Source organism: Dromiciops gliroides, chromosome 4 (genome assembly GCF_019393635.1).
Source record: "Dromiciops gliroides isolate mDroGli1 chromosome 4, mDroGli1.pri, whole genome shotgun sequence".
NCBI lineage: Eukaryota > Metazoa > Chordata > Mammalia > Microbiotheria > Microbiotheriidae > Dromiciops > Dromiciops gliroides.
In genome coordinates this window covers 249,630,568-249,643,211 of record NC_057864.1, presented here as the reverse complement: position 1 = coordinate 249,643,211, position 12,644 = coordinate 249,630,568, and the positions used below count along the sequence as shown (strand labels likewise).

The window sequence follows — 12,644 nt, the reverse complement described above, 5'->3', positions numbered from 1 at the left end:
TAAAATAACTGAAGACATTATAAAATACTTGGGAGTCTACCTGCCAAGACAACACAAGGAATTAGATGAACACAATTATAAAAACACTTGTGATGTTTAAAACTAAATGCGTGGGGGCAGCTAGGTGGTGCAGTGGATAAGCACCAGCCCTGGATTCAGGATGACCCGAGTTCAAATCCTGTCTCAGACACTTGACACTTACTAGCTGTGTGACCCTGGGCAAGTCACTTAACCTTCATTGCCCCCCCCCCCCAAAAAAAAAAAAAAACCAACAACTACATGTGTGGTCACCTTAAATTAGAAGCTTTAGCACCAGTCTTTGGGCATTAAGCATTTATTAAAGCATACTAGGTATTAGTAAAAGGAGAACACATGGAGTTTAGAAAGTTAAGAAAAGGCCTATCTAGCCTAGAACTCCAGCCTGGCCTGGTTCTTCCTCAGGTCTTCCACCACAAGCCTGCTTCAGCCACGGACTCCTCAAGCAAACTCCATGTGGAAGCTTTTTATAGGTCCAGAGGAGAGGTTGTCCTTATACACTGCTTCGAGCTGATTGGTTAGCATCATCCAAATCCATTGGTTCACTGGACTTGAGGGTGTTCTTGTGTTGATGTCATAGTCCTTCTTGGGAGTCAGGCAGGTGTAGTTTTAATCAAGTAAACTTTAAGTGAGTTAATCAGCAGAGTCAGTGGTCTCACTTAATTCAATCAGTCTAAATTAATCTCCTCTGGTTGGGGCCTTTGGGAGTTGACAAAAAGCCCATTACATCTTACACACTTTTCACACAATGCTCATGGGTAGGCCAAGCCAATATAATAAAAATGACAATCCTATTTAAATTAATTTACTTATTGCCATACCAGTCAAACTATCAAAGAATTATTTTATAGAGCTAGGAAAAATAATAACAAAATTCATTTGGAAGAACTAAAAGTCTAAACTAAAGAATATCAAGTGAATCAATTTTTTTTAATGTTACGGAAGGTAACCTAACAGTGCCAGGTTTCAAACTATATTACAAAGTGATAATCATCCAAACAATCTGATACTGGCTAAGAAATAGAGCCGTAGATCAAGTACACAATACACAGTATTGTTGTTGTTAGTCCTTCGTTTTTTGAAGAGGACTACTGACATGGTGATGTTGGAGGCAGGGTATGATGTGTTCAGCTGTGCCTGATCAGTCCAAACAAGTTTGAGGGCTCTACCAGGCACACATAGTGTGTTAGAATATTTGGGGTGGAGATGTTCCTGGATTTGTACATCTTATGTTTCCTTTGTGCTGCTGTGATTCTGCTTTGCCCATAGAATACAGTGCCTTCTTTGATCTAGGCACTCCATGCTAGGTGGTCCTGTGTCAGCCTTTCCCATGTCTCACAATCCATACTAAAGTTCTTCAGAGAGATCTTGAAAGTGTCCTTGTACTGCTGCTTCGGACCACCTTGTGAGCACTTGCATTGTGCAAGTTCTCTGTAAAATAGTCTTTTAGATAACTGTGCATGATGCATTTTGGGCTGCTTGGCCAGCCCATTGGAGTCATTCTTTCAGAGTAGAGTTTGAATGCTTGACAGTTCAGCTTGAGAGAAGAGTTTAGTATCTAGTAGCTTATTTTAGCAGGTAATCTTCAGAATCTTCCTAAGACAATTCAAGTGAAAGCAGATCAGTTTTCTGGCACGGCACTAATAGATTCTCCAGGTTTCACGTGCATATGAGAATGAAGTCAGCACAACATCTCTGTAAACCCTCACTTTACTATGCAGAGTTCGATACACATTTTTCTGGAGTGACTGCTATAGTGAGGAATACTCTGAGGTTGGCATAGGTTTCATAATCATCTAATCTAGTCAGCAAGCCTATGTGTCTCCTACAAGGAAGGAGTGAAAAAGGGTTTATATTTATTTATCTACTTTTTGTTCCCTCTAATAAAATGGAAATCCCTTGAGATACTGTTTGATTTTTGTATCTGCAATACCTGGCACCTAGCACATAGTTGACTCTCAGTAAATACTTGATTGATAGATTGAAAGACATTGATGAGCTAGAAGAGAACAACTAGGATAGTAAAGGGCCTTCAGTTCATGCCAGAAGTAGAATGAACTAGGCATATTTAGCTTAAAGGAAAGACTTAGCCAAGACATGATGGCTGTTGTTAAGGATCTAAAAAGCTGTGAGGGGGAGGAAAAATTAGACTTTTTCTATTAGGCCCCAGAAGGCACAACCATGAGCAGTGGGTGTAAGTTGCAGAAGCAGATGTAAGCCCAGTGTCTTGAAAAATGTTGCAATAATTTGAGCTAAGAGTGAAATTATTTCCTAGATGGATTATAATGTGGCAACACAGAAAATAATTAATGCTTTAATTTTTCTATTGAGAGGTAGTGGTTTCCCCCTCCTTGGAGGCTTTCCAACAGTATGTTATAATGAAGATTTCTCTATTATGTAGGTTGTACTAGATGGTTATTGAGATTCCTTCTAACTCTCAAATTCTGTAATTCTTTGATCTTTTGAGTCCTGGAGTTCTGACTCCAAAGTCAGAAGACCTGGTTTTGAATTTATTATGTGTGTAGGCTTGAAAAAAAAACAAATGAGCCACTTTAATTCTATAAGCCTCGATTTCCTCATCTATAAAAAACAGAAATAGCAACTCTTGTTCTTTCTCATTCACCAGGTGGTTGTTTGCAAAGTATTATCTCCAATGTTCAATCTCATGTTTAGTATTTGTTGAGGAAAATTAAAGGAGGTGTTCCCTTCCCCACAAAAATTACTTGTATTTATATTGTCTATATTTTCTATGTACACATCTGAATAAATGTTCACTCTCTTCAACCCCCCAACCCCATTTTAGATGTAAAGGCCTTGAGGGCAGGAACTGCTTTGGTTTTGCCCCTTTCCCTGTTCCTGATCATGCTAGGAATTTAATAAATGCTTCTTAAATTGAAGAAGTGTGATATGATTGATTTCATTTTATATTCAGTCATGAGTTCCAATTCTACTCACTGCCCTTGCCATTGATCACATACTGTTCCCCCAAGGGTTTACTTATAAATCAGAAGCTTTAGCACCAGTTTTGGGCATTAAGCATTTATTGAAGCATACCAGGTATTAGTAAAAAGAAAACACCTGGGTCAGAAAGATAGGAAAGCCTAGCTAGGATCTATGGGAGAGAGAAGAGAAAACAAGCCACAAGTTCACCTACGAGTCTCAGGCCAAAAAGAGGAAATTCCTATGTTTGTCAGAACGAAGCTACCTGTGATCTGGAAGAGAGGTGGTGCCTACACACTGCTCCAAGCTAATTGTCTGGTAGCATTTAAGTCCATTGATTCACTGGACTTAAGGGTGCTCCCATGTTGAGGTCAAAGTCCACAGTCTCTGAGAACACACCCTCTTCAGAGTCAGGCAGGTGTGGTTTTAATCAAGTCAACTTCAAGTACCTTAATCAGCATAGTCAGTCAATTCTCAGTCAGTCCAGTCAGTCCTCATCAATCTCAGCTGGGGCCTTTGGGCATTGGCAAAGCCCATTATTTTCTTACATAACTATGTTTAAGGAAAGAATTATTAAATAAGGGACAGAGGTTGTTACAAAAGGTAAAAGAGATCACTTCAATTACATGAAACTCAAAACTTGTAAAACAACAATCTATACAAGATAAGGGAAGTTGTCAATTGTGGAATAAAATCTTTGCATCAAGTATTTCTGATGTGGGATTCATTTCCAGTATTTGAACTAAAAACTATAAAACTTTCAACTATAAAAGAAATATATGAAACCAAGAACCATTTTTTCATGGATGAGTGCTAGAGACAGCTCAAAAAGGCTCATGAAAGCTGATTGTTAAATTTCTAGCATGAGCATGAACCTTAGAAATAAGCAAAAACTACAAATCCAGATGATTTATTTTGTTGATCACCTAGACTTAAAATCATACAAAAATGTCAATAATTCAGATGAAAATAAAAGTGTATCCTACAATGGAGAGGTAGTTGTTAAACATTTACCAGCACACATCTAAATGTTTGATCAAAGAATTGTAAATTATTCCTAACCATGTAATAGATTGCACCAAATCACTAATAATAACAAAATTCCAAATCAGAACAATTGGCGAGTATGATAAGAGATGGTAATAGTCAATGTTTTAGGGGCTTCAGGAAGACAGGTACACTCATCCACTATTGATGAAACTATGAATTAATCTAGCCATTTTAGAAAAGCAGCTTATAATTATGCAGGGGAAGTAACTAAACTGTTTATATCCTTTGATCCAGGGATTCCACTTCTAGGCATATTCCCCAAGAAAACCCAAGACAGGTCTCATGTACACCAGAATACTAATAGCACCAATTTTCATGGTTACAAAGAACTGGAAACAAAGTGAATGCCATCAGTTGGAGAATGGATAAACCAATAGTGTAACATGAATATAATGACACATTATTGCACTGTAAGAAATTATAAAAATAATTTCAGAGAAGCACAAGAAGACTTATTTTAACTGATGAAAAGTCAAGTAAACAGAACTAAGAAAACAATATATCCAATGACCAACACAGCTATAATTAAACATTATTTAATTATAATTTCCAATTTTGGCTTCAAGAAAGATGAGAAAATGAAGCTTTGTCTTTTTTCCTCCTAGAAGTGGAGAATTATAGGTGTGGAACATTGCATACAGTCAAACTTAAGTGAATTGTTGGTTAGTTTTGCTCAATTGCTTAGTTTTCTTTTTTTTTTTAATCTATTTCTGGAGCTAACTTGTTGGATAGAAGAAAGTAGAGTGAAATTGGGAAATAAAGATTATAGTAAAATCACAATTAAAATTCTTTTTCATTTGAATTTTTAAAAGCCTTACTCTAGCAAGTATAATTATAGTAATATGGTATCTTCTAATCTACTATTTGCCCTTAGTCTAAGATAGATTGTGACTTAATGGAGATATTGTTGTTGGAATCTCTTCTGCCACTTTTATTCTGATATCAGGTTTTGTATTGCATTTCACAGTTCCAATGGAGAATGTTGCAACAATTGCAGATTGTGCTAGTGTGATTGAAGGTGTGAGTCGTAGTCGCAATGCCTTGTTGAATGGTGACACCAAGAATTATGATTGGGATTCTGGATACACCTGCCATCAACTAGGAAGTGGTGCCATTGTGGTTCAGCTGGCACAACCATATATGATTGGGTCAATACGGTAAGACAATTACTTTTTCTTAAGAAATGTCAAGCTAAGGCTTTTATTGTTCTAACAAGATGTCCATGTTATAAGTATAATGATTGCTTATTCACTTAGACAAGTCAGGAACTTCTTTTTCAAAACTTGATTTGTCTGATTTAGAAGAGATTTTATTTCACATTTTTTAACTCTTTATGCATTATGGGGATATAATGTAATACAATTGCAAGTAAGTATATGAACTTAGCTATGTGCATTCTCAAACACATTTCTCAGGTTTGCAGTTAAAACACCTGCTTTTCCCAGATCACCTGAGTGACCCCCAGTTAGCCACCGGCTTTGATGGTAGATAAAAAGACTCCAAAAGTGGCCCTACGTCACCAGTTTATGTGAGCTTACAAAATGATCCTAAAATAAAACAAATTGTGACCACAATAGAATTTGAATAAAAAGGAAACCTACAATGTTACTTTTTGACTTGATAATTTTATAAGAATCTCAATTTGTAGAGAAAATTAAGCTTGCTTCACAGACACAGTGAATTTCAGGATCTCAGAGCTGGAAGAGACTTCTTTGGCCATCTAGTCCAATTCATACCTAAAAAAGACTCTCCTCTCCAGAATACCTGACAAATGCTCAAGCAGATTTTGTTTAAAGACTTCCACTAGGGACTGTGGAGGAGAGAATCCACTGCCTGCCTTCCACTTCTGGATTGCTCTAATTATTTGGAAGGTTTTCCTGACACTAAACCTTAATTTGCCTATTATATAACTTTCACCTGTTGCTTTTAGTTCTTGATGAAGGCATGTTCATTTTTTGTGATCACCTCTTCTTTCTCTAGATGTTTAATAACATATCCTACTATTTTTTTTTTCAAAATTTGAATTAACTCCCAGTTTGAAGATTTTTGTTGGTGTTACTGGAAATTATCAGCTGGCCATTCTGTATTTAGAGGGAAGAATGCTCAGATTATAGTGGGTTTTTTTCACAGTAATTAATAGTAGTGTGTATACTACTGATATTTATGATTTAATTCAAATCAGGATGGAGCCAGGTGCTGTAATTCCATTTTGATCAAAGTAGGACATATTCTCCAAAAGTATGTTCTCCATTGCAAAAGGCATGAGACATGATCAGGATTGGAAACAGCTATGATAGTTGCAAATTCCTTAGATAGAATCTACAACTTCAGAGAAGAAATTGAATTCAGAAGAGTTTATCCAAGTGGCCTGAAATGCTGCTCAAGGAAGAAGAGTTCCAATTATTGGGGAGATTTTAAAATAGTTTAGTGAATGAAGAAATGAAAACAAAAAGTATCTCTAGCCTACCCAAAGTAAACTTCTGCTTATTTTCTGAGAACTGCATGGAAGAATTTGAGAGCTTTCTTAGTTGGTTTCCCTTCTAAAAATCAGATGCTAATGAGCAAAGTTCCTTTGAAGTGTTTCTCCAAGTAGCACAAAGAAATTCAAAACTATTTCTTTTGCCTAAAATCATTATTTTTTTTCCTGGAAGGGTAGAATTTACCCTGACCAGTATGCATTCCAAGTTTTCTATTCATATAAGATTCATAAAGGTACTCTGTCAATCATTCAGCATCCCTCACACCCTGTTTGTTGTATCATTTTGTAACATGACAAATAGGATCATCCAAAAAAGGTGTTCCATCCTCCAGTCTAATGACAGTTGAAAGTAATCCTAACACTAGCCATCTCCTTTGTTTTTATTGGGTTGTTTGTTTGTTTGTTTGTGGGGCAGTGAGGGTTAAGTGACTTGCCATGGGTCACACAGCTAGTAAATGTCAAGTGTCTGAGGCTGGATATGAATGCAGGTCCTCCTGAATCCAGGGCCAGTGCTTCTTTGTTACTGTATAATAAGTAAGTCCTTTAAAAATATTTCCTTAATGAGAGATATTTTTTCAGATATAGTCTAGAAGAGATTCTGGTAATTTAAGTCAATCTCTCTTATTGTGTCTTACCCCCAAGAAATAGCTAGTGGCATAATAGAGTGTTGGTCTTAAGAATCAGGAAAATCAAAATTCAGATTTGGCTTTGGACCCTTATTAGCTATGTGACTCCAAGCAAGGCACTTAGTTTCTTCCTCAACTGTAAAATGGGAATAGCAGCTACCTCACAGTGTTATTGTGAGGATCAGATAAGGTAATGTATGTATAGTGTTTTATAAACTTAAAGGCACTGGATAAAATACTAACTATTTATAGCAGTTTAGATCAGCCTCCCCCAGCCCCTCCAATAAAACAAGAGTTGTGGATGGATTACAATATGAGACCCTCCCTGAATATGGCTTTCCACTTATTTTCTTCAGGAAAAAACTTCAGGAGTTCTTTGGAAAGCTTTTGAAGGCTGTCAAGGGATTAAATAAATCAAACGTTACTGTTTTTAATTATATACTTTGTTGTATAAACATTGAATCATTTTAAATATTGAGAAAAAGCCTTGTCATAGTAGCTCCCCTGATTTATCTCTGAAATTGCCTTTTTAATTTTTTAAGAGGGAATTTTATACAGACACTACTGGATTTCCAAGAATAATATTTTTTGGTGGGGGACTGTACCCAAAAGGCAGCCCATTAAGTCAAGAAAACTGACAGGTTCTAGAGTGAGAGATCTCTTTATAGCTGCTAATAGGGCCTCTGAGGAGTTAGTTGAGGAAGGAGGCATCGAGCCTTCCTCATTTCACATTGGCATTTCTTCTTCCCATAAAGAGTAAAGTAAAAAGATAAAATGATGTCATTCTAATACAGTAAAAGGTTCTCTCCCCCCCCCCCCCAAAAAAAAAAAAGGTTCTTTCACCTCAAGGCTAAAACCTGTATAAAGCTTAGTACAACTTACAGGTGTCTTAGACTAACTTGATGCTGGATTTCTTGTAATACAAAGTGTGGACCTCTTCACAAAATAACATTTTATAATTGGCTAAGTTACCAGTTGAGAACAACAGGTAGAGAACCCTCGAATCTCACACTAGAAGGCTTTGTGTTTGGAAAATGGGGAAGGTGATAACATGCTAGGAAATAGAGGAGCCCGTATCCCTCTCAAACACCCTGGTGGGGCTTAGAAGTACATAAGAAGGATCACCTCTACATTCCTCTGCCAAGCTCTGGAATGAATCCCGAGGCTCTAAAAGAAGCTGGGGTAGAGCACAGAACAGTCCTGGGAAATTCAACACAGGCCCCATGTGATTAAGCCTGGAAGCGGGAGAAAAGCTCCGAAACCCTGCCCCGAAGGTCCCCCTGCAGTCCTTGGCAGCAGGGACCCCGTGTGCAAGCCAGCCAAGGTTGCTCTGGGAGAGCCCAGCACAGAGCTCCAGCTCAGCAGGCTCTGAATGGTGGGTCCATGAGTCCAGAATCAGCAGAAAGACTCTTGACAAAACCCAGCCCCTGAGTCCCTTTGCAGAAGCTTAGTATAGGAGTAGACCCTGAGGCAGGAAGCATGAGGGAAGGAAGAACCCTAAGGTCCTAAGTAGACCCTAAGGCAGGAGAAGGACCTGCCACCCTCTGGCAAGAGAGAGCCTAACACTAGAACAGTCTGAGTCCCTTGAAGAAGGGTGGGTTCTAGTCTTGGCCACAATAATCCACGCCAGGCAGTCTCTGCCCATACCTTCCAGTCATAGAGCCTGGCCCAAGCAGTGGCCTTTTCTCTTCCCCATCGCCCCAGGCTATTGATACTGAGGCTGCAGATATAAGGAAACCAAGGAAAATTCTGCCTATTATGAGGAAATGCCTTTGTTTGAGAGAGCCCAAGCAGGTAAACCAAAAGGAAGATAGCAGTCCTATGACAAGTCCATATAAAATTTCGGGGGGGGGGGGAGGATCATTCTGACCACAAGGACTATAGGAATACCTAGAAGAAATGAAACAAGACATACAAAATATAATAGCCAGGGAGGAAAGAATGTTAAGAATTGATGCCTTAGAACAGGCAATGGAAAACCTCACACCAAAACTAAATGCCATTAAAATTAAAATGAGCTAGACCAGAAAACAATGACCCTAAAACAAGAAATGTATTTTTTTAAAAGTAAAAGAACTGAAAGACCATAAGTCAGCAACAACTGACATTGAAAACAGGTCAAGGAGAGATCATCTAGATTTGCAGACTTTCTGCAAATTATGACTAAAAACTCTTAGAATCAGAAGGCAATATGCAAAGAACCCACCTACTGGAGAAAGACAGAAAAAGACACAGGAACACCATAGCCAAAATCCAGAGCTTCTAGTTCAAAAAGAGCCAAAAAGAATTCAAGTGTCAAGGAGCCACAGCAAGGATCATACAACATAGCAGCTGCTTTTTTTAGGAGAGGAGAATATGGAATACTATATTCCAAAAGACAAAAGATACATGCTTAAAACCAAAAAAAAGCTATTCAGAAAAGTTAAGTATAATTCTACAAGTGGGTGCTGGGGGCATGAATCTTTGATGCAAGAGAAAATTTTTAAGCATTCCAGATGAAAAGAAGTGAATAGACATTTTGAAATGGAAATGCAAGGAAAAGAAAAGCCGAGAAACCTGGAAAGAGACACATTTGATTAACTGGAAGGGAACATAGAAAGATGAGTTGTTTACATGTTAATGGGGGGTAGGAGTGGAATCATGGCGAAAGGTAAAAATTACAGAGAGCCTGTAAATGCTTTTGATATGTTTTGATGATCTTCAGAGAAGACAAAATATGGGCAAGGAAGGAGAAAATACAGAAGGACGAAGGAGAGAGAAATCTGTATCACATAGTAGAACTGCATAAGATAAAGAGTACCAAAAAAAAAAAGAGTATATAGTCATAGAGGAAGGAAGAGAGAGAAATGAGCATCTTATGAAGCTCACTGTTGGGGCAGAGCCAAGATGGCAGAGGAAAGGCAGTTACTCCTCGAATCTCTCCCCCAAATCTCTTCAAAAACAGCCATAAGACAATTCCTGGAGCAACAGAACCCATAGAAAGACAGAGTGAGACCATTTTCCAGCCAAAGATGGTTTAGAAGGTTGGCAGGAAAGGTCTGTTTTGCCGGGGTGAGAGGGGAATGCGGATCTGGGCCGCACTGCGAAGACTCAGCCCCAGCCACAGAGAATCAGGCCTCTGGAGCCATGAAACTCTCAGCCATCTGACTAGGTAAAGATGAAACACAATTACATATACACACTTTTCTGTATAGAAATGCACTGAATTCAAAAGGGAAATAGGAAGAGAGACAAAATAGAGGGAAATAGATGCTTAACAGGTACAAGAAGATAGGTAAAGGAACAATTATAAACAAAACAAAATCAAATGTCTGGAGAGTGAAACATGAGGGGGGCAGTAAGAGGAAGGGAAGAAAGAGCAAAAACTTGGGATCAAGGATAGAAGAAAGGAAAGAAAAGAGCTGTAAGATTGAGGAAACAAGCTCTTTTATTTAAAGGCAAACTGTCTCTTTTATTATCTTCTTAATTGTAAAGAGGAAGGTGGGAGCAAGGAGAGGAAAAAGTACAAAAGGACTAGATGGAGAGAGGTATGCATTTAACACTAATAGCCCTTGGAAGAACTCACCCATAAAACAAGAGGTTAGCAGAATACATTAGAAAACAGAATCCGATATTATGTTCTTTACAAGAAATATGCTTTAGCTGAACTCTAAAAGACAGGAGTAGCAATGACTAAAGAATAGACAATAGTAAATATAGATGTGATAAAACGATAACAGAGGAATTGCATTATGCTTAAGTTCACCCCAGATAACAAATCAATAGCAATACTTCATATGTGTGTAATAGCACAGCATCTAAATAGTTAAAAAACAAGTTAATTGAATTAAAAGAAGAAATAATAAAACCATAATGGTAACTTTAATGTATCTCTTTCATACCAAACAAATCTAATCAAAAGATAAACTAGAAAGAAGTTAAGGACCTCAGTATAACTTTAGAAAAATAGAGATGATAACTATCTGGAAATTAATGAATGAGAATAGAAGGAAATTTCTGTAAATCTAAATTATATATAACACCTTCACAAAAATTAAACATAAAGACTGCTTCAAAAAATCTAGAAAAACAAAAATACTAAGCACAATCATTTACTAATCATACAGTGTAACAAAAATTATATTCAGTAAAGGTCCATTAAAGAAAGAATTAAAAAATAATTTGAGGGGCGGCTAGGTGGCACAGTAGATAAGCACCGGCCCTGGATTCAGGAGTACCTGAGTTCAAATCCGGCCTCAGACACTTGACACTTACTAGCTGTGTGACCCTGGGCAAGTCACTTAACCCCCATTGCCCTGCCAAAAAACCAAAAACCAATAATAATAATAATAATTTGATACTAAGTAACATAATTCTAAAGAAGTGGTCAGTCAAAGAATAAATTATAGAAACAATGGAAAATTTCATCAAAGGAAATGACAATGAGACAATATACCAAAATAAAAAACTAAGAAAATAGATAAATAGCTAATCTGATTCTTAAGAAGAAAGCAGAAAAACAAATTGTATGAAAAATGAAAAAGAATTCACAATTTAAGAGGAAGGAAGTAAAGGAAATTATCAAATTATTTTTTCCAGCTAACAAAAGCAGTAATTGAAAGGAAATGGATTAATATTTTCAAAAATATAAAATACCCTGATAACAAAAGAAGAAAAGAAAATTAACAAGTCATAAATGACTAAAGAAGAAAACTCTAGAACCAAGTAGATTTCCAAGTGAATTCTATCAAACTTTCAAAGAACAATTAATTACTTCATTTCAGAAATTATTTACAGCAAAAAAAAAAAAAAAGAAAGCACCATTCTAATCTCTAATTTGAAAAAAAGAGAAAATAGAGAAAGAAAAAGCAAGGAACACTGATGCAAACAAATGTAAATAAAATATTAGCAAGTACACTACAACATTTACTAGATTATATACTTTTAATACTTTTTATACATTTACTAGATTATATACTTTGACTAGGTCTTATACCAGAAATTCAGGTTTGGTTCGGTATAAGGAAGACTATAAGTAAATGGTATGTAATACATAATAATATGAATAATAAAAACTACTTAAAGGGACTTTGACAAAATCCAGCATCTATTTCTACTTTAAAAACAGCAACACTAGGGGCAGCTAGGTGGCGTAGTGGATAGAGCACCGGCCCTGGAGTCAGGAGGACCTGAGTTCAAATGTGGCCTCAGACACTTAACACTTACTAGCTGTGTGACCCTGGGCAAGTCACTTAACCCCAATTGCCTCACCAAAAAAATTTTTAAAAAACAACAACACTAGAATGCATAGTAATAAATGGACTTTTTCCTTACATACTGAGTAATATTTCTCTGACTCTGAGAGGAAAATCAGGGTAAAGCAAGGATGCCTCTTATCGCCACTACTATTTAATACGCTTCTATAAATGATATATATCAGTAAGACAAAAAAGATATATTAAGAGAACAAACAGGACAGCTAGGTGGCACAGTGGATAAAGCACCGGCCCTGGATTCAGCAGTACCTGAGTTCA

At 37.0% G+C, this 12,644-nt stretch overlaps 1 protein-coding gene across 1 annotated transcript in view; it reads left to right on the top strand.

Annotated features, from left to right (window-relative positions):
* The window catches only part of BTBD9 (BTB domain containing 9), a 413,203-nt gene that overhangs the window by 262,985 nt on the left and 137,574 nt on the right, over positions 1-12,644 (top strand). Inside the window, 1 exon segment of the mRNA XM_044001629.1 lies at positions 4,994-5,183. Coding sequence (XP_043857564.1) covers positions 4,994-5,183 — 190 coding nt within the window.